We start from the raw sequence: 16,221 nt of genomic DNA on the forward strand, positions 1-16,221 counted from the left end.
ACTCCAGATTATTCACCAATCGTATAATTCACCAAGTCACATAATCCGTCAAATAACCAATTTCACCAAACCACATGATTCACATAATTCACATAGCTCATATGCATGTAATGCTCTAAACACAAATCTACTACATGCATGTGGTAACATTTGGATATCGGAGATGATTTTACTGATTGATCCCTCATCATTGTCAAATATGTTACGAATTCATGGAATGCAAGTATTGACACGACAATGCATAACTCTACAACACATCATTATCAATTCTCATCATTGTCAATCTCATCATTATCAAATCTCATCATTTGCATTGCCACAAAAATACATCCACACATCACAACAAATTAACTATCAAGCATCATATATTTCACATCATAATCATTATCAATCATCATCAACAAGTTTTCACAACAAAGAAGTAAAAATCACTTCATAAGGCACAATATTGCACAATAGACGAGCGATCGTTTACATCATGATAACCAATATATTATTCACATATCAATCATTGATTCACTCTTATTTCATTATACTATCATAAATACAAAGTCATTTGTAAGTTAACAAATCATAATTCAACATTTTGCCAAAGTTCGTCTATTTTCACAAAAATCGTCCATTTTCAAATAATTCACCAAAATAAGGCATTCATGCTCAAACACATCATTAGCTTTGCTCCCCTCTTGAACCTTAGCTTTGCTCTTCTCTTTTCTTCACTTTGTTCTTCCTTTCTCCTTCTATCTTCTCTTCTCTCTCAATTCTCTCTAATATTCTCTCTAGCCACCTTATGTGTGAATATATGAAATGAAAAGTTCAACCCTAATTTTCACCAATGTCATCCTTACTCCAACTAATGGTATAGGTCGTCTCATCTCATATTGGGCCTAGTGCCTCTTACCACTTAATTAAAAAGTTACTAATCACTTAACTCATTAAAACATCTCATTGAGTAAACCCTCATTCCGGTCCCTGAAAGTGTACCTCGCTATCAGCTACGTCCTTAGATCAATTAAACGAACCAAAAACTCCCCCATTTTGATTTGTTAGTCAAATTTATCCAAAACGTTAACTTTGTGTTAACGGTGCTAATGTGTGCGTTATACTATGTGAGGGACCAAAATGACCACAATTATGTTTCTGCCTTCAACTTCTTCAATGCCCCCAATTCCTTCATCTTCTCCATCACTACTCATGCTCACCAACACCTATGCCTAGAAATTATCATATTCAAAATCTAAATTCGAAATTGATTTACCCCTTTATCTTCTTCTTCATCATCAATTCAAAATCTATAATCCAACAACCCAAAACCATAATAAACATAAAAAATCCTAAATTTCCTCAAAATTTCATGGTTGTTCATGCTCAAATCTATGATTTTTTTTTTCCTTGCAACCATGTGTTTTGGTGTTCAGAACTATGGGGAAAAGCATGGGTTATTGATAAGATGAACAAATTCATCATCTTCCTCAACAACAACAACACATAGTGAAATTTCATCACCACCAACAATCTCAACAACAACAAATTTCTAATTTAATTTTCTTCTTTTTAAAATAACCCCGATTTTTTTATCAGTCTATTAGAAATGGGACTAAATGAATACTTTTGAATATTTATGTGTGATAAGAATTTTGGCTTCAGAATCTACGACAAATTTGGTAATGAAGGAAAATTTTAGCTTTTAATTATGTTGTTATGTTATTGGAGTAGAGGCCACAAGAGATCTTTTATGTTATTGTGATGCTTCAGGTAGTTTTTTATGTACTGGTGGTTGTGATGAGGGGTGTAACACCCCGTTTTTCCAATATACAAATTTCTTAAAACATTTATCAGAGTAAGCATCATAAACAACGGAATATCACATATAACATGATCCAAAACAGTTAAATAATAATTTAACCAAAAGTCGTAAAGATTGCAGCAGAATTTAATTTATAATCCATAAATCAGTTTGGCACGTAGGCCCCATCAAAACAGTTCATATCATAATCCATAACATTATAAAAATAACATATTAATCACGTAAGAGAATGAAGCATGTATAACATTAAACCCCATCCCGTTACGTATCAGAGCGACCTAGACGACACAGTGAAGGCAAGGCCACTCACGACGGTAACTGCACACTAAGCACGATCACCTGCAAGTTACCCATACGAAGGGCAACATTTTCAAGCAGAAGGGGTGAGATTTCATAACAAAATAATGTTAATCAAAGTAATCTGAATCATAATTGTACTTGCAGAAAAAGTACGGTAAAAATTCTAGGGTTAAGAATCGCAGATTAGGGTTCTAATCTAGGGGTTTTTAGACTGAATAATGGATCCTTTTAGAATGACCCCAAGAGGGTTATTTATAGCCTGCTAATGGGCTTTTTCCTGCGTGACTTAAGCTCTAAGAAAGCAGGGTTTTTAGTCTTTTTAGCTCATTTAGGCGGTTTAGGGCGACTTCTAGAGGTTTCTAGAAGCCGAGGTAGACGGCGCCCTGAGGAGGACGCGCCTAGGCCTCCAAAGTCCCTTCTATAGGGCGCCTAAACCCTTCTGGAGGGCTTTTAAGCCCTTAGGAATATTATGACGGTCCACAGCCCTCCAAGCACGAGGCTTGGAACAAGGCGTGGTGATTAATAATGTGGATTTGGCCCTTCTGGAGGGCTTTTAACCCTAAGGAATATTATGACGGTCCACAGCCCCCCAAGCGCGAGGCTTGGTACAAGGCGTGGTGCTTTTGATTCTTTATGCGGTCGGGACGCTTTAAAATGTTTGGGCGGGATGGTTCTGTTTATGAGAAGACTATCGTTTGTTCCTTGATTGGGCGTCCTCTTTGGGCATCCTTAACTTATAAGGGTTGATGAAGTTTAATCTTCATGGGCAATTCGTTCATACCATAAACGTTCGTTGGCTTCTTTTTATGAATTATCTTCTTTTCTCCCTTTATCAAAATTTGGCTTAATCTCCTTAATAAGGATTCGTTCCTTTTAAATTTCTGAGCGAAGTTAAGCCTTTATAGATAATTTGCTCATACAATAATCGTTTTGCTATGATAATAAGACTTCGCTTTCATGAATTCGCTGAATTAGAGCCCTTATAAGGTTTTAAACCTTTCATAGGCGTTTTGTTGATGTTAAACTATCAGTCACCTTTTAAAAAGGTCGGACTTTGTTGGTCGAATATTAGTAGCCTTTAAGAAGGTCGTACTAATTAGTCGCCTTTAAGAAGGTCGTACTAATTTTTAAAGTCTCAGCAGCCTTTAAGAAGGTCATACTGGCCGGGATTTTTAAAGTCTCAGCAGCCTTTAAGAAGGTCATACTAATTTTTAAAGTCTCAGCAGCCTTTAAGAAGGTCATACTGGCCGGGATTTTTAAAGTCTCAGCAGCCTTTAAGAAGGTCATACTGGCCGGGATTTTTAGTCGCCTTTAAGAAGGTCGTACTAATTTTTAAAGTCTCAGCAGCCTTTAAGAAGGTCATACTGGCCGGGATTTTTAGTCGCCTTTAAGAAGGTCGTACTAATTTTTAAAGTCTCAGCAGCCTTTAAGAAGGTCATACTGGCCGGGATTTTTAAAGTCTCAGCAGCCTTTAAGAAGGTCATACTGGCCGGGATTTTTAGTCGCCTTTAAGAAGGTCGTACTAATTTTTAAAGTCTCAGCAGCCTTTAAGAAGGTCATACTGGCCGGGATTTTTAAAGTCTCAGCAGCCTTTAAGAAGGTCATACTAATTTTTAAAGTCTCAGCAGCCTTTAAGAAGGTCATACTGGCCGGGATTTTTAAAGTCTCAGCAGCCTTTAAGAAGGTCATACTGGCCGGGATTTTTAGTCGCCTTTAAGAAGGTCGTACTAATTTTTAAAGTCTCAGCAGCCTTTAAGAAGGTCATACTGGCCGGGATTTTTAGTCGCCTTTAAGAAGGTCGTACTAATTTTTAAAGTCTCAGCAGCCTTTAAGAAGGTCATACTGGCCGGGATTTTTAAAGTCTCAGCAGCCTTTAAGAAGGTCATACTGGCCGGGATTTTTAGTCGCCTTTAAGAAGGTCGTACTAATTTTTAAAGTCTCAGCAGCCTTTAAGAAGGTCATACTGGCCGGGATTTTTAAAGTCTCAGCAGCCTTTAAGAAGGTCATACTGGCCGGGATTTTTAGTCGCCTTTAAGAAGGTCGTACTAATTTTTAAAGTCTCAGCAGCCTTTAAGAAGGTCATACTGGCCGGGATTTTTAAAGTCTCAGCAGCCTTTAAGAAGGTCATACTGGCCGGGATTTTTAGTCGCCTTTAAGAAGGTCGTACTAATTTTTAAGTCTTAGCAGCCTTTAAGAAGGTCATATTGGCCGGGATTTTTAGTCGCCTTAAAGAAGGTCGTACTAATTTTTAAGTCTCAGCAGCCTTTAAGAAGGTCATACTGGCCGGGAATTTTAGTCGCCTTTAAGAAGGTCGGACTGTCGATACTTCCTCTTATAAAAAACCTGCAAAACAAATCTCAAATCGAAACTTCCTCTTATAAAAAACCTGCAAAACAAATCTCAAAGGTCGAAAAGGTTATTTTAGAATATAACTCCGCGTTTCATCTTTATGTTTTCCATGGCGGGACTATTGCATCCATGCTCGTTTAATTATGGCGTGTTGATTGGCGAGTTCTCTCCTTTTATTCATCTAGCCCTTGGCGGGCTTGTTAGTATCCCAAACTTGATTTATCTGAAATATAACAATTCTTCCAAACTTCCAAAGTAATCAGTATCATGAATAAACGAGTCCTTTAATCATATGCAATCATATTTAATAGAAACTAACTATTATTTAATTTGTTTTCTTTTATTTAGCTCGCCTCTACTTCTTATTAGATTGGAACTAAACATCCATTCCCGGTCGTTGCTTGTTGATGTTATCTTGGCCGTAACTTTGCCATTGGTAAAACTGATTGTCTACATATTATGCCAAAAAACTAGTCGAAAGATAAATGATATTCATTAAATTCTACTACCAAATTTCTCCACCAATTTGCGTATATAGCATTCTAGTATATCGAATTATAACAATGTCACCTGGATTGTGAGAATATTAATTTTGAAAATTGAGGAGGCACGCCACGTTCCATTTGACTTCTTCTTATGCGCTGATCTTTGTCTGGGATTGTTGGCCTTGAGAGAAAAAACAACAAACTCCTTTCTACTTGCTTTATCATTGATTATTCAAATTCGTTACGTTCCTATATAATTCCTTGTCGTTAGCTTTCTTCTGAACGATGTTGCTCTGGCTATTCGGTCCTCGTTGTTTTGAGCATTTGTCTGGGCTCATTCCTCGTGGTGTGATTGTATATAATCTGACAGTTAAGTTCTTCGATCTGCTGCTTTATATATAAGTTGTGTTGACCTGAAACAAAACATAATATATCTTTTAGCCGGATTCGACTACTACCGAAGTGAATAGTTACAAAAATTTAAAAGTTTCCTTGTGAGTAGCTAGCATATATGCCTCGGCATTTTTGTAATCATTAAATATCCCTAATTATATTTATCACAATCAGCAGCCCGGATTATATCAGGGCTTATTCTATTCCAAATTGGACTTATTGCATGTTAATCATAATCTTTATAAGAATTCATTTGTTAAAGCCAGATTAAACAAATGAAGTCATGAATAAAAAACTTATAAAGAAGTAACATACAGAGAAGTAGTTTTTCATCAACTTTTAAAGTAATGATGTCCAAAAAACAGGCTAATGAAAGAAAGCAAATTCTGAATATATGGAAAATCTAAGTCCAATGTTCCTTCTTAAGCTAATAAAGCACATATAATGGGAAATTACTCAAAACCAGTACTAGAAATCCATAAAGAATCAATTTTGAATAAACATGTTTCTCTGAATAAACATGAGTCTATTTTCATAACAGTTGATTGTGTATGATTAGACATATATTTGATTAAACCGGTGCAATATTTAAATAATAGAGGAACTTTTATCATATATATATGCTAATGTCTCCAAAATGTGAACGCATTTATTTTGAAGCTTTCCAAACATCAATGAACGACAATCATGATAATGAAGCAAAAACTTATCTGGTCTTTGAGTTTGATTGCTTGCGGCTTTCTTTCTAGCAGCGGCGATGATAATTATGAAACATACATCATATAGCATCAGTCTACACCTGTTCTTTCTAATTTATTTAGAAACTAAAAAACTAAATCATGAACCAGATTACAGCTGCATTAACAAGAACTGCTCAATATGCACCTATGCTTTCATTTTTGAAAAGCTGTCATGAAACAGTTAAAACATATGATCGTGATGCTATGTGTGGGATCCTCTTAAATTTTATGCAATAAAGACGTCAATGATTGTGCCTGGTGTTGTTTTATATAATACATCTCTCATGATCGTACAATACCCGTGCTGTAGTAGTAGTAATAGAATCAAGGATGAAAGTCCAACCTATTGTCTCCAAAATATCCATTATCATACTAGATTATTTCCAAAAAAACTATAAGCCTAGTGCATATATATATCCTAGTGCATATATATATCCACCGAAAAACCAATGCATATATGAAAACTAGTATTAGATTAAATATTGGGCATTGTATATCAAGTAAATAATAATCTTGCTTTAGTTGAGCGAGTTAAAAACTAGTAGCGTAACTTAAACTTTATGACACATGTGCAATTAAAAAACCCAAGCATGCGATGAATAAATTACGAAAGCATCTGTATATGCATATAGTCAAATAAATGCCAGAGAACACTATGTTTATCAATTAAGAATTTCACCCCAATAGAGGGACAAGAAAGTCTAAAATGAATACGGCAATATCCATATGTTGGGAAATAGAAGTTAGAAACAAGTAATAGCACGGATCTTACTGATATTTATGGAGCCAATCGTAATTAACTAGCTTATTAACACTCATGGTATATCTATAATAGCACGGTTCTTACTGTTATGGATTGTAACAAGGATTAAATAACTAAAGATACAAATCTCCATATATATCAAACCGAATCGCATCACAGAAAACAATGTTTGAGTCACGTATATCGAAGCTAGCCAAATTATATACATGTAGCACAAACGACGGACATAAAGTACGTGACTCAAATAATATAGGTCAGGAGCCAATCATAGTCTTACGTTAATTTAAGAATTGCAACAAAAGGATGAACGGAGAGTAACAAAGTTAGAAAGTAACAACCTGACACGGTATTACTGATATTTAGGCGACTTACGACAAGGCTGCCTTTCCTATCTATCTCGGCGGCGTCGACGGAGCAGGAAGGCCATGAAGCAGGGTTGGTGGCGTGATGGTAAACTTGAAAGTTGAAAGGAGGCGTGGTGAAACCTATGACGGTGGAGGAAAAATAACTTATCGGAGAGATGGCGGGGTTGGGTTCCTAAATCACCATGAGAGATGCGATTTAGGTTTTTAGGTTAAGGGTTTCCAAATCACGATTTTTCTTTAGAAACGTGGTCGAGGCTAGTTTTACCTCTTCCCACAGACGGCGCCAACTGTACTTGCAGAAAAAGTACGGTAAAGATTCTAAGGTTAAGAATCGCAGATTAGGGTTCTAATCTAGGGGTTTTTAGACTGAATAATGGATCCTTTTAGAATGACCCCAAGAGGGTTATTTATAGCCTGCTAATGGGCTTTTTCCTGCGTGACTTAAGCTCTAAGAAAGCAGGGTTTTTAGTCTTTTTAGCTCATTTAGGCGGTTTAGGGCGACTTCTAGAGGTTTCTAGAAGCCGAGGTAGACGGCGCCCTGAGGAGGACGCGCCTAGGCCTCCAAAGTCCCTTCTATAGGGCGCCTAAACCCTTCTGGAGGGCTTTCAAGCCCTTAGGAATATTATGACGGTCCAATAATTAACATCAACAATCATAATCATGCTTGAATAACTTTGCATATTCAAATAACAAGTATCACGTATTCACATATTCAATCGTCATCAACAACATAGCATTATGGACATGACAATGTGACGATGCTCTTAGACTCCTTATATGCATGTGGTACCAATCGTCATCATAAGCATTAATATACTTTAATCGTGCGGAGGACAAAGCTCCTATAAAACGTGCGGAGGACAAAGCTCCTAATAATCGTGGTGAGGACTAAGCTCAATGAAATGCTATGCATGGACTCTTATGAACAAAACATCGTAATCGACATATCAACATGCATTCAATAATTTGGAGCTAAACTTTATCATTTCATCATACTCATATACAATATGCACTTAGTTCAATAACAGCAGCAGCATAATCAAGTCACATAACATGATGATATCATTATATCAATAGCAATTCATTTACATCATAATTGAACCTTCATATCATACATATTTGCACAATACATTAATCAAAACTCAATTACATATCAACATATCTGAAACAGCTCTACAGACTGCATTTAACGTCATCATTAGGTCTCATTATCATAAAGGGGTTCACTCTTGATCCAAATGTGCGACACAGATCGCACAAACACTCAAGACACTCAAAGCTGGAAGTGCTCGCGAGGCGAGAGTTCTTACTCGCCATGGCGAGTACCAAACAATTCCCAAACTAAAGTTGTTCTGGGTCCAACCTTGCCCTACATTCAATCCTAATCATTACTAGGTATGTTCAGGCACTCAAAGGCACTCAAGGTCCAACTAAAAAGGTCGAAACACAAAATCTAACATGCTCTCTGCCTTAGCTCGCTATGGCGAGTAAGGTTGCTCGCTATGGCGAGCGGTACCCAAAGGAACTCGCGAGGCGAAGGGGAAAGGCTCGCGTGGCGAGCGATGAAGTTCATCACTCGCGAGGCGAGGATCATCCCTCGCCAAGGCGAGCGATGAACATAGGCTCGGGCAGAAAACGGTTTTTCTAAAAAATCCATCAACTAACATGGTTCAAAGCCTAATTTTGATTCCATAATTCATCCTAAACATATTCTAAGGTTATAGGACGGTTTCTACATCAATCTAATCAAGTTTTACCGTTTGATCATCAATTTTTGGGTTTTGACCTAATTCCAAAACATTTCTAAATCAATCCTAACCTTGTCAATTAATCATCAGAATTACAACAACTAACATTATTGAATTATTAGTCTCACCCTTACCTTAATTTGCAGAATCGCAGCTCTCCCTCTTGGTTTCTCTTCTCTTGGCTTTTTCTCCCTTTTTCTCCAAAACGTACGTACAACAATGTTTTTCTAAAACTAGGTCTAACCTTTTTATATCTCCTCTTAATTACTTATCTTATATCACTTTCTCCCCCAAAACTATCTAAAATATCAAAACAACCCTCAACTAAATATTTTATATTATTTTCAAATCTTTATTTTATTTAACAATAAAATAAATCCCTTAATCTTATCAAATCTTCCAAAACTCATAACTTATCACAATATCAACTAAACCATCAACATAAACGTAAATCATTCAAATCATACCATAATCATGCATATATTATATAAATATAATATAATCGCCTAAACTCGATTAAATAAACAATTAACGAAAATGGGCGTTACAAGGGGGCTTAGGCGTTTGTTTTGTTTGTGTCTTGCATCTGATTCTTTGTTCATGTGTACGTGTGACTTATGCCAAGCAACTCATCTCATCTTGTGATGTTGTTGAAAATTGAATAATTCTTTGATGTTTAAAAAAAAAAGAATAGGGAAAGAATAAACACAAATTGATCCCCAAATCATATTTTATTTTTGTCTCTTGGAATGTTTTGAGAGGGAGGGTATGAAGGAAGATGAAGATATGAACTTGTTAATTTTTTTCCAGAAGATGGAAGGGATATTACATTCATTCTTATCCCTCTCCAATGTGAAAGTCACACATAAGCATCCAACATGGCAACAATAATTAACACATCATCACACTTAACGTTCGGTTAACGTTTTGGACGAGTATAAGTGACAAAATACATTAATACAAAATTACAAATATTATAGAAAAAGAATGAAGTAACCTTTTATGGAAAGAAAAAAGAAGTAAGTTGTTGAAACGTTAACCCTATGTGTGCGTGTGACCAAAATGCAAGGACTAAGGCTGATAAGATAAGATAGTTTATTGGGTGTCTTAAAAAAGATAGTCATGTATTCGTCTAGAAAAATTGCAAAATGTTAATGATGTATATGGTCTTTATTATAAACCACATACATCATTTAATGAATGAATTTAAAATGGTGTAATTGTATAAATAACTTTACAATACCAATGAAACATTAATACTTATTTTCTAATTATGTTATTTACTAGGAGTATTTATTACTATATTCTTTTTCAATTTTTTTAATTTATCTTTCTCATGCCATTAATGAATTCATAACAATTTTATAAAAGGGTGATGTTAATTTATGCTCTTAGTAACTCATAATTTCTATTTCCTATACAAAATTAACTATGCTTCTTAATGTGATCAAAATATACCTTTAAGAGGTGAAATAAAAAAAAAAAAACAGAGAAATGAAATTAAAACATCAACGGAGGCCAAATTACTCACACTCACGTTGAGGTTATTTTTTGTCATCAGGCATCACACGATTTTGGTTATACTAAGTACTAACCGCTTTTTCTTAAAAAAAAAAAGTACCAAAAACTTTGACATATTTTCACTTGTACCATCATCACACGTTTGAGTTTGATATTTTATAATAGAAGAAATTCTAAATAATTTGATCATATTTAATACTGTTATTTTTCTTTTTGACTAAGTCCAACCAATTTTTCTTAATTAATATATAGAATTTGCAAGGGAATACCAAGTAACTAAAAAGGGTAATTTGGGTTTCACACTGTTTCGCATTTTACCTTCCTTTGCAAGGGAGCTCTTGTCAAGTTGCCTTAAACTGACTCTATATTTAGTGCCAACTTAGCTTTTGCAGACCAAACCATTTTTCCAAAACTGATACAATGATGGAAGTCAGGGAAGATTTCATGCTTTCACCTTCTGGTGACAGTGATTCAACTTTCAGAACTGCTCATTTTCTTAAACCCATTTCAAACTCCATTCATGAACCAGCTTTTGAGTTTAATCCATTTTCATCATCTTCTTTTTTTGATCAAAATGAGTGTCCTTTGAAAATCCATTTCAGTGGATGGCGTCACCCACAAGAGAAGTGGGTTAGATGGGTTGATGAGCTTAAACCAAAGTATGAATCTTTGTGGAAGAAAGCTAGAATCTTTGATGCTATTATGAGTACCAAGTGTCACATACTCAAAAATCTAAAATTGCTCTTTGGGGTTGTTGAGAAATGGTGTTGTGAGACTAACACCTTTGTTTTTCCATTTGGTGAAGCAACTATCACTTTGGAGGATATTATGGTTTTGGGGGTTACCCTATCATTGGTGATCCTATTTTTACCAAAGTTCAAGACCAAGAAATGAGAGAGGTGGAAAAGAAGCTCATCCTTGCAAGACGGAAACCTTGGCAGAGTAAAAAAGGTAAGGCTACCACATCAAAATGGATCAATATTTTCGTTGGTAAAGGTAGTGAAATTGAACATGAAGCATTTCTTGCTACTTGGTTGTCAATTTTTGTTTTTCCTCATAAATATTTGGTGAAAAAGTCTTTGTTTCCGATCGCTATTCTTCTTGCTAGAGGGTATCCTATTGCTTTGGCACCAGCTGTCTTGGCTAGCATATATAAAGATTTAAGTTTGTTTAAGAAAACAATTGTTGATTTGTCAAAATATCCTGTTGGTGGTGATAGATTTCCCTTGGAGATTACTCTTCAATCACCCTTTTACTTGGTTCAAATTTGGGTTTGGGAGAGGTTCAAAAATTTGCAACCACAACAACAAACTATGTTGATCAACCATGGCGACCCTTTTTTGTTTAGGTGGCATAAGGTTACGGACTTATCAATTGACAATGTTAGGTTAGCGTTAGACTCGGCTGTGGATGATTTTCTTTGGCGTCCATATGTTAGATATGCCGATAAGTGTGCATTGTTTTATCCAAATGATGAAATTTCGGTACCATTCAAAATAGATTTAGATAACAAAATGCTCTCATTTGTTATATGCTTGAGATGTTCTGAGCTAGTTGGTATCGACTCTATAGAGCAATATCTTCCACATAGAGTTGCTATGCAATTTGGAATTGATCAAGATGTTCCAAGTTATGTGCCTAGGTTCAATAAAACTAAAGTGATTGCATGGAAAAACTACTGCAGGCTCATATCTGATAAAAAATTGTATTTTCCACCAAGACTTTTTGAGGCAGATGTTACCACGCATTATGTCAAGTGGTGGAAGCAATTTGTTTTAGGACGCGACGATTTTGTTAACAATATTGTGCGTCGGAAAAGAAGTTCCAGTTCAAGAAAACACCGACCACATGTAGGAAAATTTGACAGAAGTGGTATTGGTGCTGCTGTTCCACCTGAATTTCCTCCCAATCTTGTTGATGATGGTTCAAAAACTAAAACTATGAAGGCTGATGGATTTTATGCCAATGTTCCATATGAAAATTCTGTTCATGAGAGTCTGAGAGCTGATGAAAGTATTGATGCTGATGGTTCTTCAAGTCTTCCTCGAAAACATAAGACTCTTGTTCCTTCCATATCTGTTGAGGATTGTTCAGCCTCTTCAGCAGATTATGAAAATATGTTACCACTGAAAAGGCCACTTTCAAAAGATAACATTGAATTTTCAATAGGGGATTTCGAGGATGAGTTTAAAGATGCAAATGCAAGCAAAAGAGCAAGAATATGTACTGACAAGGTCTCTTTGTCTAGTCCTGTTATATCATCAGATGTGGCAAGTGAAATAGCTGGATGTGGGGATGAAGATGAAATCAAGAGTCCATTTCATGGAAGAAACGATGATATCAATGACTTACCATTTGATCTTGAAAACAGGATTGAGAAACTTGAAAGAGTGTTTTCTAAGCTCAAAGAAGCAAGATTTGGCCGAAAGGTTGAAAATGTTTGATCCAACAATGCTTTTTTGCTGATATAGAACCAACTTCATATTCCTACTAGTCCTTCTTTTCTTTTGCAGGTACTGAACTAGGGTTATTTTGTAGATTTTGAAGTTTGTTATTTTTATAACTTGTTATGTTGATTAAAATATGTTATAAGTAGCAAATTATGGATTTGTATTGATGAAGAAAATGTGTACCAGAAAGTATTCCAAGAATTTAAGCACTGCTTAAGCTTAATGAAATCAAAGACTAAAGAAAGAAGAAAAACTAAAGAAAGAAAAGAGTAAAATCAATTTTTCACTGTGTTGTATTAAAAGTAAAGTGGAAAAAAAATAGAGTAAAAAAGAATATTTCACACTTTTACTTATATTCCGTTCGAGTAAAACTCACAAATGAAATCCACAAGCGGCAGAGTACATTATCCAAATATCGTAAAGGAAAAAAATGAAGTGAGCTTTTACTTACAAAAAAATTAAAGTTACTGAAACGTTAACATTATATAATGAAGACTCATAAGATAGTTTAGTGGGTGCCTTTTTCAATTATATATATTTTAGGGTTAATTATTGAAATTGACCCTATGTAAAGTTTGAAAAATTACCCTGTAAAAATAAAAACCACATATTCTAACTTTGTAATTTGAAATTCTTATTATTTTTGACCTTGTAACATAGTTGAAGTCAAAAAAAGCTACTAATAGGTTGAATTTTTTCATAATTTTTTCAGGTATGTTTAAGACGTTAAAATATGACTTTACACAAAAAAATTGAGTTTTTCAACTAAGGACGAATTAATTATGAAATTTTAAAGGGTCAAAAACTCAAAAAACAAAACAACTAAAACACAACATAGAAATCGAATTTTGAGATGATTGTTTGCAAAGACATCTATAGAAATACAAAAAAAGACGTTTCTATTCATTTTAATTTTTCAACCAAAACGTGGAAAATTACAATTTTGTTTTAACTACTCATGGGTCAAATTCTATTCTCTAATTTTGTAGATATGGTTATAACTTCAGAAGAACCTTCACCATGAAATTTTGAAGTTTTTAAACGAGATACGAATCAATTATGAATTTTTTAAGAAATACATAATTATGGGCAATAAAAATTCATAATAAATCCATACACAGTCCGAAAAATCTAATTTTTTGTTTAAAGCCATGTTTTAACATCCTAAAGATGCCGGAAAAAAATCATGAAATTTTTTAATCTGTAGATCACTTTTTTGGACGACGCATATATTATAGGGTCAAAAATAACAAGAATCTCAAATTACATGGTTAGAATATGTGGTTTTTAATTTACAAGGTCATTTTTCAAACATCACGTATTTTACAGGGGACAATTTAAACAATTAACCCTATATATTTTTTTTATTACTTATGGTTGAGTTTGATATATTGTTTGAGAGGTAAATTAAATCTGATTAAGAATTGTTCTGCGCAGAAATCATACTCAAGTTCTCTTGAATAATTCGTTCGTGATATAATTCATTAGCCCTTTGATATGAATTGTTTGTTTGTTGAGTTTGGTATTTTGATGTAATGAAACTCTATTTATCATATTGAATATTTAGTTTTGGCAATATCATATTGAATATTACCTTGTCAATTTTTTTTTTTGAATATTATTGTTTTTTAAAAACTATTGATTAATATTTTTATGAAACGATATTTTGAGAAAATATAATATTTTTTTTGGCAAAATTAATGAATACATCTTTTAAAAATATAAAAATATAACTTGATTGATATAGATATTGTTTAAATACCTCATTTATTCACCATAAAAAGATTAATTTCTAACAACTATACTACTTGATAAAAAAATAAAAATAAATTAAAAAAACTAAGATTCTTAAGCGATAAGTATATATTTTGCGTATGTTTAAATCCACATTATTGAACGGAGGAGTGTTATATACACTCTCTTTCTAACGCTCTTTAATATTTACTATTTAATTGGATGAAATCCATGTAAATATACCACACATTGAAAATAGATCCTTTATAAAGTGATGAGACCTACATAGTTTCATTCAATAAGAAAATGTATATTAGAGAAAATGACAAAAAAAAATGTTTTTAGCATTTCTCTTATGGAAGATATTACAAGGATTTTACAAAAAGATACTCCATCAGTTACCGATTATAAACCTCCATTGAAAAAATTGTCTCTATATATAAACTCTATTAAAATTTTACAAATATAACCTTAATTTACACTATCAATTTATCTTGGAAAAAGAAAAAATTAATATTATACACAAATGATAGTAATAAGAGTAATATGTACAACGTATATACATTTATTACCTTTCTTTGCAAGAGAGGTCTTGTCAAATTTCCTAAAACATGCTACTGTTTTAATGCCAACTTTGTCTTTGCAGAGTAACCATTTTTCCAAAACAAATTAATAATTCATCCTTGTAAGTTCAGTTTCAACTTTCAACTACATTACTTCGTTAAATAAATAAAAGATATTCAAAACTAACAAAACCACCCATCATAATGTTTAGACTTCTGGGGGAGTCTAAACTGGGTTGAATAATCACAGTAGGGTAAAATCAACCATAAAAGTGAGATTCACACCATATTTTTATCCAAAATCTAAAGGCATTAGGTATATGGGTCATTTCACTTATATTTTTCTCATCATCTACTTTTTTATCTAATGTGAAGCTTTAATTACATATGAGACATTAATATCTCTCTCTGAAGTGTGCGACGACTCTGCATCTGTATGATGGTGACATGGTCATATAAGGTCAGATTGATAGTCTAAGTTTGATCGCCATATTAGACTAAGAAAAACCACACATGTATGACTGATATCAAATCTTTATCCTAAACCTTAAGGCATCAGATATATATGTCATATCACTTATATGTTGTTTAAAGTTTACCATATATCTCATCCTAACATAGAACTTTGACTCACACTAGACACACACTAATATTTCTTAACCAAATGGGCAACTATTCGTGTTCGTAATCACGTGACATAGTAAAATAAGGTCAAGCGGAGGAACACCATGTTCCAGAAGGTTGGTTGGTGATTGTTTCATGAAGAGAGTTTTATATTCCTTTCTTTTACGTGAAGACAAAAAGGAAATCAGAAGGAAAAGTAACGGATTTGAAAAAGGAATTTGAACATGAGAGAAGATAAGGAAAAAATAATTATTGTGCGTTATGTTCATGAGAGTATAGAGAGTAGTGTGAGTTATCGGTGATTTTATGAGTTTGTTAAAGGAGTTTGAGATTTTTGGGTAATTATTTTACTAAAAAAATTGAGTCAATTAAGAAATGC

At 33.9% G+C, this 16,221-nt stretch overlaps 1 protein-coding gene across 1 annotated transcript; it reads left to right on the forward strand.

Annotated features, from left to right (window-relative positions):
- The first annotated feature begins 10,894 nt into the window (after positions 1-10,894).
- On the forward strand, positions 10,895-12,915 carry LOC112420146 (uncharacterized). The gene is made up of 2 exons (XM_039831989.1): positions 10,895-11,130; positions 11,277-12,915. The coding sequence occupies exons 1-2, from the start codon at positions 10,895-10,897 to the stop codon at positions 12,913-12,915; spliced, it is 1,875 nt and encodes a 624-aa protein (XP_039687923.1).
- The last annotated feature ends 3,306 nt before the right edge of the window (positions 12,916-16,221 follow it).

Source organism: Medicago truncatula, chromosome 3 (genome assembly GCF_003473485.1).
Source record: "Medicago truncatula cultivar Jemalong A17 chromosome 3, MtrunA17r5.0-ANR, whole genome shotgun sequence".
NCBI classification, from domain to species: domain Eukaryota; kingdom Viridiplantae; phylum Streptophyta; class Magnoliopsida; order Fabales; family Fabaceae; genus Medicago; species Medicago truncatula.

Bases quoted from the DNA above. Each gene is read 5' to 3' on its own strand.
- LOC112420146 (XM_039831989.1), top strand. From the start codon at position 10,895: ATGGAAGTCAGGGAAGATTTCATGCTTTCACCTTCTGGTGACAGTGAT. The intron at 11,131-11,276 runs GTATGAATCTTT...CATTTGGTGAAG, and splicing joins GTTGATGAGCTTAAACCAAA to CAACTATCACTTTGGAGGAT.